The sequence below is a fragment of the Lissotriton helveticus genome, chromosome 1_2 (assembly GCF_964261635.1).
Source record: "Lissotriton helveticus chromosome 1_2, aLisHel1.1, whole genome shotgun sequence".
Classification (NCBI taxonomy): Eukaryota; Metazoa; Chordata; class Amphibia; order Caudata; family Salamandridae; genus Lissotriton; species Lissotriton helveticus.
The window spans coordinates 310039425-310054327 of NC_136058.1; the positions used below are offsets into that span (position 1 = coordinate 310039425).

At 47.3% G+C, this 14903-nt stretch overlaps 1 protein-coding gene across 1 annotated transcript in view; it reads right to left on the bottom strand.

Moving 5' to 3' along the window:
* Positions 1–312: 312 nt before the first annotated feature.
* LOC144802321 (HORMA domain-containing protein 1-like) overlaps positions 313–14903 on the bottom strand; it is a 1664778-nt gene continuing 1650187 nt past the window's right edge. The window contains exon 15 of the mRNA XM_078671804.1: positions 313–644. Coding sequence (XP_078527930.1) covers positions 582–644 — 63 coding nt within the window. The 3' untranslated portion in view covers positions 313–581. The remainder of the gene's footprint in view (positions 645–14903) is intronic.

Here is a 14903-nt window from a genome sequence, read left to right on the forward strand (position 1 = left end):
TCTCAACATAATGTTTTTCTATTTGTTCCTCAAATTTGCCACTCTAACTTATTGCCTTAGGCGGTCTGCTTCATTTGTGTAGGTTACCCTTGCCTACTGTACCATTGACAACAGAGCATGTTGATGTCTTTGAAGGCAATTGGGTATCACTGAAGCTCCTGCCCTGTAGCAGATATAGCATAGGGAGATACTAAGCATATCTTCCAGGAAAGCCCACTAAGGCTTTCTTTGTATAAAACTGACTGTTTATTACCCTGTTAGTCAACTAAGTGGGAAAACATTCAGCCATCAAAATCAAATAAAGTAACTGAGTTTTCCTCATTCATGTATTTATTGAAGACGTAAACAGGTTTCTTTAAAATATATTGGATAACAGGCACATATCTAAAGATATACATCAACTTTCAAAATGCCAGAAAAAGCTAAATTTGTATTCAATAAAAATATGAACTGTGTTTTCTTCAGATTGTGCTTTGTCTGCTGAGAGTATATACAAGTTTGTATGACTATACAGACAGTTCAAGGACAGATGCATGAGAATTTAGCTATTTCTAGTCTTTATACTCGTAAAGTTCATAGTCTTAGAGTTCATTCCTTCTCTTCTTTAAAGCCTCTGTTCTGGCATTTGCTGCACCACGGCGTCCCTTGAAAAGAGAAACACACAGTCACTATTTCATGCAGAATAGCAAGTAGCAAAGTATGTATTCTTGTGATTTCAACTCATTAGGCTCATATTCAGATGGTTATAAATATCTCCCGGCTGGTTTGAGGTTTCCTAGCATCTTAGGCGTCTCTAATTGAGGTTGCCGCAATCCTAGATCCAAGGATCACCTGCAATCGTGGGCACGGCCTTCAACTGCAAGGGCTCCTCTGTAGATAGTTCAACATTGTGAAATGGCCATAGGGATGTTTAAGGCTACAGTAAGTGGGTAAAAGCCTTGTTTAAGGCTAGGGGCTCAAGCAGCGAACAAAGGGATTTTCAAAGGCAGGGGCTAAAGCATGCAGTAAAGTGACATGAAATGCTAGGGGCTAATCCAAATCAGTAAAGCAATAAAGTAATAAACTAATGTTTAAGTCCAGATGCTTATGTAATAAGTAAGGGGCACAAGCAAGGCAGTGAAGACTTTTATACTAAAAAAAACCAATAACTTCATAACTTTATTTCCACTTTATAAAACAAAGGCAGCGGTTCAACATTTGCCATAGACTGAGCCATTCTAGTACAGAATATAATCATAAACTTATACAGCTGAACAGAAGTGTATTGATACACATCATAAAAGGTAAGATGTCATTTAAAGGACTAGCCCAAATTCCAAAATCTTCTCCTGTGACTCCTGAATTTTTCTTTAGATAAACTGTCAAATCTCATCAGATATTTGTAGGTCAAGTTGCCCTCACTATTAGCATGCAATACGTGTTTTCCAACTCATTTAAGCAGACTTGCTGTGCTGCGTTACAGGCGTGCTGCTGTACCAATTACTGAGGTAGAAATGCTGGTTTTATCCTAAAGGCCATTGATCTGATAGTGTGGGTCTTTGTAATGGTAAAAGATTGCAGATTTCATTTTCAGAAAATGTATGCTGTTCAATTCCCATCAATGGAACTACATGTTGGGTATGTAAAAAATGATTCGCAATACAACATTTAATTTCGGTCAGGACGGCTCACCTCAGGAATGATTAGAAAGGACTGACTGATGCTTTTAGAATCAGATTTATACTTCCCTTAAGCTTTAGTTGGTTTGCTGGCATATTTGATCTTGATTGTGCTAGAAGGAGTCTCTAGCTGGATACCCCATGCTTTCAACTAGTTTGCTTGATTTTTTTTTTATTCCGTTTTTTATTAACTAGTATTCAGGTCACCTCATTACAGTTAGAGATGGGTCGCCACAGCACAAAACTTGAAAATTAGGTCAAAACATGTTGTAGTACATTATACACAGCAGAACGGAATATCACAATAGCATGAGAATCAAGGCGATGATGGTTCATCAAGGAAGGGGTTCACAAAATTGCCACAATATACATTCCATCTATCCCAGACAGCCATCCATTTTTGGGGGCAGCCTTGTGCAACATAAAAAGATTTTTCCCTAATCATACTCCAGTCCATGTCCGCCTTCCAGGCTCCCAGTATAGGTGGCGCAGTCGCTCCCCATAGAAGGGCAATATTTCTTTTAGCCACCATTTGGTCAAGCGTCGCCCAGAGTTTGCCTTTGCTGTTAAGGTCCGTGGGCTCCCACACATTCAAAAGGCACGGTTTGGCTTCGGGCCGAATCGCAACTCCCCAGACAGTACTCATGCACTCGTGCACCTCTCTCTAGTATTCCTGAATCAGCGGACACTCCCGTATAATATGCATAAAGGAGCCCTCAAGTCCGCTCTGTCTCCTACACAGCCTCTCGTTAGCCCTGCCCATGTGTACCAGTCTGGGACCAGATATCTAGATTCTGTGCAAAATGTTTAGTTGGAAAAGTCGCATTCTAGATGAAATAGCAAGTTCTCGAGAGGAAGACACTGCCTCCTGCCATTCTTCATCATCTAGTTCTAGCCCATCCCTCTCCCATTGCCCCTTCAATGATACAAGGGGATCCGGTGTATTGTTAATGAGTTTTTTGTAAGTGAGGAAGATGGCCTTGTCTGGCAGGTATCCATCAAGCAGTCTATCCTCGAGTTGGGAGGATTCTGGTGGGGAAGACCCTGTGGGGAGATTAGTTTGGAGGGAGTGTCGGACTTGTAGATATCTGAATTATTCTGTTTCCGCCAACTCATGCGTTTGCTCCCCACAGATCCCTGATGCGGGATAGTCCAATTAGGTCCCATCTATGCTTTCAACTAGTTTGCTTGATTTTTTTTTATCCCGTTTTTTATTAACTAGTATTCAGGTCACCACATTACAGTTAGAGATGGGTCGCGACAACACAAAACTTGAAAATTAGGTCAAAACATGTTGTAGTACATTATACACAGCAGAACGGAATATCACAATAGCATGAGAATCAAGGCGATGATGGTTCATCAAGGAAGGGTTCACAAAATTGCCACAATATACATTCCATCTATCCCAGACAGCCATCCATTTTTGGGGGCAGCCTTGTGCAACATAAAAAGATTTTTCCCTAATCATACTCCAGTCCATGTCCGCCTTCCAGGCTCCCAGTGTAGGTGGCGCAGTCGCTCCCCATAGAAGGGCAATATTTCTTTTAGCCACCATTTGGTCAAGCGTCGCCCAGAGTTTGCCTTTGCTGTTAAGGTCCGTGGGCTCCCACACATTCAAAAGGCACGGTTTGGCTTCGGGCCGAATCGCAACTCCCCAGACAGTACTCATGCACTCGTGCACCTCTCTCTAGTATTCCTGAATCAGCGGACACTCCCATATAATATGCATAAAGGAGCCCTCAAGTCCGCTCTGTCTCCTACACAGCCTCTCGTTAGCCCTGCCCATGTGTACCAGTCTGGGACCAGATATCTAGATTCTGTGCAAAATGTTTAGTTGGACAAGTCGCATTCTAGATGAAATAGCAAGTTCCCGAGAGGAAGACACTGCCTCCTGCCATTCTTCATCATCTAGTTCTAGCCCATCCCTCTTCCATTGCCCCTTCAATGATACAAGGGGATCCGGTGTATTGTTAATGAGTTTTTTGTAAGTGAAGGAGATGGCCTTGTCTGGCAGGTATCCATCAAGCAGTCTATCCTCGAGTTGGGAGGATTCCGGTGGGGAAGAACCTGTGGGGAGATTAGTTTGGAGGGAGTGTCGGACTTGTAGATATCTGAATTATTCTGTTTCCGCCAACTCATGCGTTTGCTCCCCACAGATCCCCGATGCGGGATAGTCCAATTAGGTCCCATCTATCAAAGTCTCTTATCCTCCTGAGGGAGCCCAGTTGTTCAATGTCCCATAATGGAGTGGTGAGTGTGAGCTTTTGGGCCCAGCCTAACCTACGATTAACCATGTGACAGAGCTGGCCTGAGTGTTTTGTGGGTCTTGTTAGTGAGTACCTGTTGGGTCTGGAGTAGAGCACCCTGTTAAATTTGCCCCCTGGGAGTGGCCACCTGTCCATTCTGTAACCAGGGTCGTCTCCGATATGAAAAGTGCAGTGGTTCACGGCTGCCAGATGGGCGGCCCAGTAGTATTTTTTTATGTCGGGGAGCCCTATGCCTCCATCGTACCATCCGAGTGTGAGTTTGTGTAGTGCTATACGCGGTCTACCGTCCCATAATAAGTCCCTCTGGGTGCTCTCAATGTCATTGAAGTACCTAGTCGGAACCCGGTCAGGGAAGTTATGCAGGGCGTAGAGGAAGTGTGGGAGGGTCATCATCTAGAAAAGTGCTGCATGTCCCAATAGTGACAACAGCAGCGTTTTCCAGTTCGCAGCATCGCGTCTGAACCTCTGGAATGGGGAAAGAAGATTACGCTCATAGCGAATTTTGGCATCAGCAGTGATGAAAATGCCCAGGTATTTAAATCCCTCTGGTGCAGGCAATATGGGACAGCCCCATGGCAGGGAGGGAGTGTCTCTATGTAGAACGTACAACAGCGATTTGCTAGTTTATACTATAACCAGAGTTTCTCCCAAAGCTGGTGAAGATATCAAGGACAACTCGCAGGGATCTCTGGGGAGAGGCAAGATATAAGAGGATGTCATCTGCGTACAGGGAGATACGGTCGTCCCACCCCTCTGCCCACTTAAGCCCCCTGATGGAAGGGTCTTTCAGTATCCAAGCACCTAGAGCCTCAAGGGAAAGAGAAAGGGCAAGAGTGGAAATCCCTGTCGAGTTCTCCTGCCAAGGATGAACGCCTCAGACATCTTGTTGTTGACTACCACTTGGGCCAATGGTTCTGCATATAGGAGCTGTAGCCAAACCATGAAGTTAGGGCCGAAGCCCAACTTCTTGAGGACTGCCATTAGATATGGCCATTCAAGCGTATCAAACACCATTGTGGCCTCCAGCGAGACCACTACTGCATCTTCTTGAATAGTGGCCAGTCGCCCCATTACTCCATGTACTCTTCGCAAGTTGAGCACCGTGCTGCGATGAGGCATGAAGCCTGACTGGTCTGGATGCACCAATTTGCATATTACCTGTTTTAGTCGACTTGCTAACAGCTTAGCTAGGATTTTGTGTTCCGCATTTAACAGGGAGATGGGCCTGTTGGAAGAGCATTCATCCCTCTGCTTCCCTTCCTTATGTATGGTGACCAAAGTGGCGATACTTTGATCACGCTGGAGTTGGCCATGGTCCTTGCTGTCCTCATACATATTCCTGAGATACGGGGCCAGCTTATCTGGTTTAAGCTTATAATGGGCAGCCCGTTAGGCCCAACGCTTTCCCTGACTGAAGACTTCTGATTGCCATTGCAATTTCATCATTCGTTAGTGCATTGTCCAATGATTCCCGTTCTGAGTCCGTAAGGGAAGTCAGTGCGATATCTACGAGAAGTGCGGCAGAGTCCAACTCTGGCAAATCCGAGCTGCTTTGATACACCTTTCTATAGTGGTCTTTAAACTCGAGAACAATGTCATGGGGTTCTTTCAATACAGCGCCAGAGCTGCTCTTGAGTTCTGGGACCAGTCTGTTTGTCCTCTCTTTCTTATCTAACCATGCTATCAGTTTGCCCGCTTTGTTCCCCTGGTCATAGAGTCGCCCATCTCTGTCTCTCACCAGGGTTTTGGCCATGTCGGTCCCTTTGTATTCCTTTGTCTTCAGTTGTAAGTGATGGAGGGTGTCTTGGTCCTCCCCTTCCTCCACTACCTCCTCAAGGCGGAGGAGATCTTGCTCGAGACGAGCCATGTCTTTGACTTTTTCTTTGCGCGACCCAGCGATGGCCAATAGTGCCTGCCTCCTGATGACTGTCTTGAACGCCTCCCAGAGGATGGTAGGAGAGTCAACAGAGCATTAGAGGTCCTGGAAATAATGGTTGAGAGTTTTCGTATGCGTGTCCTTAACTGTGGGAATAAGGAAAAACCACGGGTTGATGGGCGGATCAGGCAGAAATCAGGAACAGCAGAGGCCACGGGCTCATGCCCTCCCCCCAGCAATCACTGAGGTTTGTGTAAACTGTATCAGCGATCAGCGGCAGGCCGTTGTTGGGGGCTAGGGGGAAGAGTGGGGAGGACCCGCAAGCCCGTACCTTCGAGGGCTCACCGCAGTGGAGCTCCACAGAGAGGCGGATTTGCTGCCCAGTCCCCAGTCTCCACGATGGGCCTCTGTTAGCTCTCCCCACCCAGTGTCGCAGCTCGGGACCGAATCGATTTCAGGCCGTTTCCAAAGGTTTTTTTTGTGCATCAGTCGGGCGGCTGATGATCGCTAGCGCTGCGGGTGCTCCTGCTCCACCAATGCAGGAGTTATTGCCGATTTTCAGGGTTTTTGGGGCATGGCTCCGGCGGAGCTCTCCCTTTAGGTGGCCATCTTTGCCGGCGCCAAGCCACGCCCCTAGTTTGCATGATTAAGAATTTCATTGGTCACTTCTATGGTCGACCATACTGTGTATCTAGATTCTCTGCCTCCGTTTTTACTGAGTTGAATAAAGCTTATAGATTCTAAGTCATTTGATCTTACATTTTGTAGGACTTGCAAAGTATTTAAGAGTCGCAAGATGTTACCTCTATTGAGGTTATCATGGTCCCCACGTGTAACATAGACAGGGGTAAATATGATCGACAGCTACTCTTTCGCGTAGTTGTCGATCATTTATGTTGGGGCATTTATGGCTTGCTTAGAGTTCATTAACCCCTTCGGCGCTGATGACGAGCTCAGCTCGTCATCAGTTGCGCCGCTCGCACGCTGATGACGAGCTGAGCTCGTCATCTAACGCGGCTTTTTGAAAAAAGCTGCGTAGCGCGAAAATCGCCGCAGCGCGCATGCGGTTAAGTACTTTCTTTGAGTATGCCCCAACTCGTAACCCAATTGACCATTTCTGGTAGTTGCCCCTGCCATGCACAACGCTTGTTTTTTGACCTACAATTGTCCGTTACTGGTACATGATCCGTGCCATGCACAACGTTTGTAATTTTTACCTGGGAGTTTGCCGGGCTGTTTGTCTCCATGCTGATTATCGGCAATACTGAGTCGCCTGGGATTGTATCTTGGATTTTCCCATGTAGAGCTTTTATTATGCTTGATTTGATTGGTTCTTGGCTAATTGCATGATGCAGTTGGTATCCTCCCTCATATAACCTAAACTGTCATTCACAGATCTGGATTGGTAAATTAAACTGATTTTTATTAGCTATTTCCCCAATTTCAAGTTGGATTTGATGTTGAGGTGTGTAGTGTTCAGTGCTTATGCATTGGTGAGAGATGTTGAGTGTTCTAGGCATCCTATTCCAAAGTAAAACACTCAAGGTGTATTATGATGTATTATGTGGAATATGTATGTTTAAAGATTGAGAAGCTGTTGGGCTGTGCTGGGGAGCAGCTTGCCCCTGACCTTGTAGCCACTATTAAACCTACAGTCCCTGGATCTCTTCCTTTTGGCCCCCCTTCGTTGGGTTCTCCCCCAATTCCATCCCCCTCTGTAAAAACTCTTAGGTTTAAACTGGATCACCAACTCTCACTTCACTCTCAAGTTAGCACTGTTGTGTCTTCGTCTTTCCTCTCACTTTGCACCATTCGCAAAGTCTCTCGGTTCTTCTCTCTCCCCGCCCTCAAACTTATAGTCCTGGCAATGGTTATCTCCCGCCTGGATTACGGCAACGCCCTTTATTGTGGTATGCCCGCGTACAGCGTGCGACGCCTCCAGCTGGTCCAGAACCAGGCGGCTCGCCTGGTCTTCAATCTATCTAAGTCACATCACGTCACTCCGCTCCTCAAGACCTTACACTGGCTCCCCATTCGTGAACGAGTCCAGTTTAAACTAGGATGCATCATCTCCAACGCCCGGTCCGGCTCAGCCCCTGCCTTTATCATGTCTGAAATTCATTCCTATGTCCCTCCCAGGGAGCTGCGTTCTTCCACCCAACAATTGCTTGTAGTCCCCCGTTTCAAACGTAAAAAGTGGGGAGGCTCCAAATTTTCCACACTCGCCCCTGCCTCCTGGAATTCCCTTCCGGTCCACCTGAGATCCTGTCCCCAGTATACACTCTTTCGCAAGGCACTGAAAACCTTCCTTTTCACACAAGCCTTCTCCCCTTAAACCTCCTTTTCCATGATCTGGTTTTCAATTCCTCCGGGGTTCAGTACTGTACAGCGCCATGAAACCGCTAGGTGTACGTGCGCTTAAGAAATATTTTAAACTCACACACACACAACAAGAGCCCTACATCGGTGTCTGCGTAGTTACTACAAAATACTGGTGACGAGCACAAACACGGTGGAACCTGTATGTACTTACCTGCCTGGACTTCGTCTGTGCTTTTCAAGGTTCCAGTCTGCTGCTTCAGTGGCGATTCGATTCGCATTTTGGTTCCTGCTTTTCGCTGCTCCATTGCAGGGTTGGGTCGTGGATCTGCTCTTGAGGCTATCTCGTTGATAATAACAATAATAATAATAATAAGGCATTTATTAACCCCTCCCATGCAGCCGCGATTCTGCGCCTGTGCGGCAGAATCGGGAGTGGGCGGGTTTATGATGGCCCCCAGCCGTCATCAGCACACGAGCCCCGTAGTGCATGACGGCTGGGGGCTGTCATCAGCATGGAAGGGGTAAAGTGCGCAGCTACCCCAACGGGGTGTCCCGGCGCTATCACAGACAAAGAGCAGTGCCGCTGACCAAGCTCAAACTAGTACTGACGAATAAATAGCCAAGTTTTAAGGGATTTGCAAAACACGGGTTCCGACTGAATGAGGCGCAGGTGCATGGGAAGTTTGTTCCAACATTGAGTGGCGTCCACCTCGAATGATTTACCTCCAGATCTAGCTTTTTGTAATCTGGGGGTGAAAAGCAGCCGTTGAGTGTTGGACCGTAGAGTTCTGGTCTGACCATATGGGCGAAGTCTCCTTCTGAGATAGACTGGCCCTAGACCTTTGCCAGCTCGAAAAGCTGGTGTCAGGGCCTTTAAATCAATTCACTTAGCGATGGGAAGCCAGTGTAGTTGTCGCAAAAAGGGGGATATGTGTTGTCTGAGCGGAGCGCCACAGACAAGATGGGCCGCAGTGTTTTGTACTGTCTGCAGTCTGCGGATTAATCCTAATAATAGACCCAACTATAATCCATTCGCTTAGTCCAAATGAGAGGTTATTAGTGCATGGACTACCGATTTCCATGTAGGATTGGGCAGGTAGTTAATACATTTTCTGATGGTTTTGATTTTTCCAAAACAGACGGCTGCCACTGTTTGCACCTGCACTCCAATTGATAGCTGTTTGTCCCATCTAACACCCAAATTCCTGACCGATTCTTTGGAAAGTGGGGCCATGCACAGTTTCTCAGGCCACCACAGATTGGAGGAGAGAGGGAAGGGTTGATTAAAAAATAAGATCTCGGTCTTATCTGCTTTAAGTTTCAAGAAGTTGCGGTCCATCCAGGCCGCAATGTTCTTAAGACACGCCTTGAGGGGATCAAAAGTGGTGACAGATACCGCCTTAAAGGTGAACAATAGCTGGGTATAGTCAACGTAGGATATCATTTTTATCCCGGTTTTAGAGATCATCTCCGCTAGCAGGGTTAAGTAAACAATAAAAAGAAGCGGGCTCAGGGCAGAGCCCTGTGGCACGCCCCATTTAAGAGGTTTAACAGGAGAAATAAACGGGTGGGTCCGGACCTGTTGTTTGCGGTCAGAGAAAAAGGACGTTATCCAGGTCAATACTGTGCCCTGAATTCCTGTGGCCTGAAGTCAATTCAGAAGGATAGGATGTGAGACGGTGTCAAATGCTGCAGACAAGTCTAACAGCACTAACACCGCCTATGAACCCCCATCTACCGCCCAGCGTATTGAATCCGCCATTTTGATTAATGCGGATTCCGTGCTATAGCCGGACCGAAAGCCGGATTGAAACTCGTGAAGAAGATCATTAGACTCAATGAAGCCGGCCAGTTACTGATAAGCTAGCTTCTCTAAGACCTTCGCGGGAGCGGGCAGTAGAGAGATGGGTCTGTAGTTACCAGGGACATCCGGATCTGCATTAACTTTTTTTAGGATTGTCTGGAGAAAGGCATGTTTCCAGCCCATCAGATAGGTTCCCAATCTGAGTGATAAATTCCAGATGGGATTAAGGTGTGGGTTGAGGACTCCCGCAAGGGCTTTATATTGTTTAGCTGGCCAGGGGTCACTCCGGGAGCCAGATTTGCATTTCTGCAGTTCCAAGAGAGAAGCTTCCTCCGATATTTCCGCAAACTCTGAGAGAACTGAACTGGGAGCCTTCCCCAGGTCCTGGTCAACAGAAATCTGGGGTTCTTCCCATGGTTCAGGAAAGGAAGCATAGATCACGGTGATTTTTTCCTCAAAGAACTAAGAGAGTTTATTGCATAAGCTCTGTGAAGGGGGGTGAATGTGGGTGAGGGCTAGAGGATCAGTGAAGGATTTAACAATTTTAAAAATCTCCCTGGAAGCGCTTTTAGCATTGTCAATTCTCTCCGCTAGAAAACCTCTTTTGTTTTTTATGAGCATTCTACGGTATTCTTTAAGAGCTGCCCGATAACCTGTCTTGCTTTCCGCAGAATACGTCAGTCTACAACTGCGTTCAAGTATTTTGCATTCTACTTTTTTTTGTCTAAGCTCCTCGGAAAGCCATGGTGCTGAAGGAGAGAATCTAGGCGATTTTGCTACTTTCAAATGAGCCATGATTCCATTGGATTGTATCTGGAGTCCACCTGCAAGGTACAGTTACCGGCACAAACTTCTGGCGTGTTGCGTCACACGCATGTGGGTATTTCCGCTAACACCTTTCAACGGTGACTGACTTTGCTTGTCCTTTTGGAGTCCATTTTCAAGGTACAGTTACTGCAGCACTTTTGCAGTGCGTTACATCATGCACGTTTGGCCTAGTTCGCCGCAGTCCTCAACTGTGCCTGATCTTGCTTGTCCTCCACGTTACTTCGCCATGGCATAACATGTTATTTATGCATTCTACACACACACTCTGGCAGCCATTTTCTTCATTTCAAACAGCAGTGCCTGACTGTGCCTGTCCTGCATTGTCTTTCATCGTATCACTGCTATCGCTTCAAGCAAGTATCCCGGTGTATTTTTCTCATGTTGACAGTCATTTGCGTCGCATTCCACAATACTGCCTGAGGTGCCTGCCCTTCCCTTGGTAGTTGTATGTTGCAATTTTCTCGCTTTGCGTTAGCCAGAATCCGGTCCCAGGATGCTTGTTTCCGGTTCAGGTAGTTCGGGCTGGACTGTTCCATGAGGCATAGGATCAAGACTGAATTGCAAATAGCTGGGTCTGAACTGAGGTGGTGAAGTGAGCTAAAGAATGATGACGGATTCAACCCTGATCTGTGACTGGGGGTGAGTGTCTGAAAAGTTTCAGCGCTCCGTCCATCATCCCCTTGTGTTTGCTCGCTTTTAAGCTCACACAAGAATTTCCTGATACCCAACGGACCGAACTCATTCGCAATCTCTTTCCCCCCACCCTCTCTAGCAAAGCGAAAAGGAATCTCAAACATAGTCTTATCAGGCAACACCCTGAGACTCTAGTCGTAGACATTTACCACTGCTCCTCTAGAGGGCAGCTAAAAATGGACTTCATCTTCCACACGGTAAGACCTGACTACTGGTCCACCATCCTCAATACGCATCTCCTCATCTCCAAAACCACCAACACAGCCCATAGCAGCAAAATGACTACCACCAATCCCTAAGCAGCAATATCTCCATAACCATCTATGAAACCGGCACCGTCTTGATACAGTCTAAGAGCTATAACCTAGAGGTCTTCGACTCCTTACGCTAAAAAAAAGCACCTGTACTCTAGCCACGACCCGGTCCGTCCCCCTCCCTTCCCCTAATGAGCCTCCCCCAACAAAGAAGGCAACAGACCCCTCACGCGCCCCCTCAACGATACTCCCTACCCTCCATCGATCCATTGTGCCTCTCCACCCCGCTGAATAGGGATCTCACCCCCTCGGACAGCCACACCATCCTTCCTTGCAGCCCCTCCCATCCTGACCCGCCATCCAGAGAGGAGAGCTACCCACAAGCCCAGCCTCCTCACACCCCACCACCCACGGCCCAACCGAGACGTGACTCTCAAACCGAACCCATACTCCCCCTACCCAGGAGTCCTCCCAGACTCAATCCGGGCAGCCCCTACCCCACTAACCATCCTGACCGGACCCCTCCCCTCCTCAGGTATTGATTCCCCAGCCTTCCTCCCTCCAACCCCGAATAACTTATCGCATCGTGTCAACCTAATCGAATCCCAACTCGAAATCTTAATACGAGGTTTGAACTAAACCCTTTCAACCCTGGCCTCAATCCGAAAGCCCACTCAACACTCCGCCGCCCCGCAAATCACCTCCCAACCAAAAAGGAGTAAGATAACACCCCCTTCTGGACCGCATGCCCCCCCAGTTCTCGACCCTCGACCATCAATTCGGGGAATGAGTCCTGTTCAGACAGACCAGAAGAGCAAAACTATCACTCTCCCCCCCAGAAAGCGACACTTCTGGCCGCATTCTATGTCCCCCCAGGGAACTCCTCCACCAAATCCTTACCTCCCTCACATGAAGAGGCACTTCCCGTCTCAACTTTTGATTCCCCCTTGGAACTCCTCCCCCAAAGCAAGGATCCAAGTAATCACGGGAGTCGGAAGGGATCATCCCCCACCAAGAGTCCCCAGAGCCCCAGCTCACCTCACCTCCCTCCCCAGAGCCCAACCCTCCAAGATCAAAAATGAAGAAGGTCCTGCCATTAAATGCATGCTCATAAACTGTAGATTGGCCCATAAGCATGCATCACAACTAGCAGAAGCCATCCTCACCCATGACTTAGACATAGCCTTCATCACGGAGACATGGCTAAACAATCTCTCCTACCCTATTATGGACATGTTGATACCTCCCGGATTCATTTTGATCAACAAAGATAGGCACGGTCATAAGGGCGGGGGCATTGCAATTATTCACAAGAGTAACCTCTCCATCATCTTGCGAGTATAGCTCCTTTGAATGCCTCTCAGTCAACATCAAGACATACGCCAAAAGACTATTACTCTGTCACCTCCTATACCACCCCCAGGCAATTCCAAGGAATTCGGGGTACACCTTTCCGACCTGATTGCCCACTGTGCACTAAGCAACTCTAACAACATAATTCTTGGCGACCTCAACCTCAGATGGAATGAAACTCAAAACGCGCTTATTCAATCCTTAAATAGTCTCTTGCTGGAAAAGAATCTGACCCAACACTGCTCAGAAGAAAGACACCACAGAGGAGCAACCCTGGACGCAATCATTGCCGAAAACAATGCAATCTCCATTGACTACATCTTTCCCGTTGACTGGTCTGACCACCACATCATTCTCCTCCACATCAACCAAATGGTCCAAACTCAACCCCCTACTCAGGTCCCCCCTAAATTGGTCAGGAACACAGCTCAGATCCCTCGGTCTGACCTAGAAGAACAAATTAGCTCGCTCCTCCCCAGCGTGACTGATCACCTCTCAACTACCGAACTCACCTCCCTCTACAACGTCAATTTGACGCTCACCCTGGACCACCTGGCCCCCCCTGAAACAAAAAAAAAACACAACATCATCCCTTCTAGATCATGGTTCTCCACTGACATTAATGAAGAAAGAAGGCAGCTCAGAGCCTCAGAAAGAACCTGGAGAAACAATCCCTCTACCCTCCATCGCGACCAACTTATTTTAGCCCGCAGGAACTACAAAAAGCACATTAAGATAAAAAAGCCAGCTTTCTTCTGTTCCGCACTAAACACCGCAAAAAACCGTCCCAAAGAACTCTTCAATATCATCAGGAATCAAACATCCAAGCCTCCGACTTTCTCAATACTGGCATCCAAAGAACAATGTGACAACTTCGCCGTCTTCTTCAATGACAAAATCGACAAGATCGACCTCTCACTTGGCGCAAATCTCCCCTCTGCCATCGAGAGCAAGGCACGCGAATCTAAGGTTGCTGCGGCCGTGAACGCTCCAAAACGATGGTCCTCCTTCACCCCTATTCAGGAAGCGGAGATAGTCAATCTAATCTCCACGGCTAAACCATCATCCCATGCTCAAGACCAGCTACCCACACATATGGCCAAGGACCTGAAGCACACCTTAGCCCCGATATGGTGCAAGATCATTAACAGCTCTCTGAGCTCTGGATCTGTACCAGACTGTCTCAAGGTTGGCCAAGTCACACCACTACTGAAAGAAACAGGACTGGACACAGAAGATATGAACAACTTTAGACCTGTATCGAACTCACCCCTTCTCTCCAAAATCCTGGAAAAATGTGTACTCCCTCAGCTGAATCTTCACCTGGACAACATCAATCTCCTAGATCCCCATCAATCTGGCTTCAGAAAAGGCTGCAGCACAGAAACAGCAATCATCAATGTCCTAGACGATCTCCACAAGTCACTTGATTCGGATCATTGCTGCCTTCTCATCCTCCTAGACTTATCGGCCGCGTTCGATACAGTCAATCACTCTCTGCTCTTTAAGGCCCTCCAAGAAAGAGCCGGCCTTGAAGAGACAGTCCTTCATTGGTTCTCCTCTTTTCTTCACAACCGCTCACAAAGAATAAAAATCAAAAACTTCGAGTCCGACCTCCAACCGACCTCAATATCTACATGGAACCACTCACCACACTGCTCAGGAATTCCAACATTCATTTCCACCTATATGCAGACAATACGCAACTTTATCTGGAAACCACCTCCATCGACGACATCCGAAGATTAAACTCCACGCTCAGGGAGGTGCAACACTGGCTTACAATCAACCACCTGAAACTCAACCAAGAGAAAACTGAAGTACTCCTAATCTCCAACAGAGACG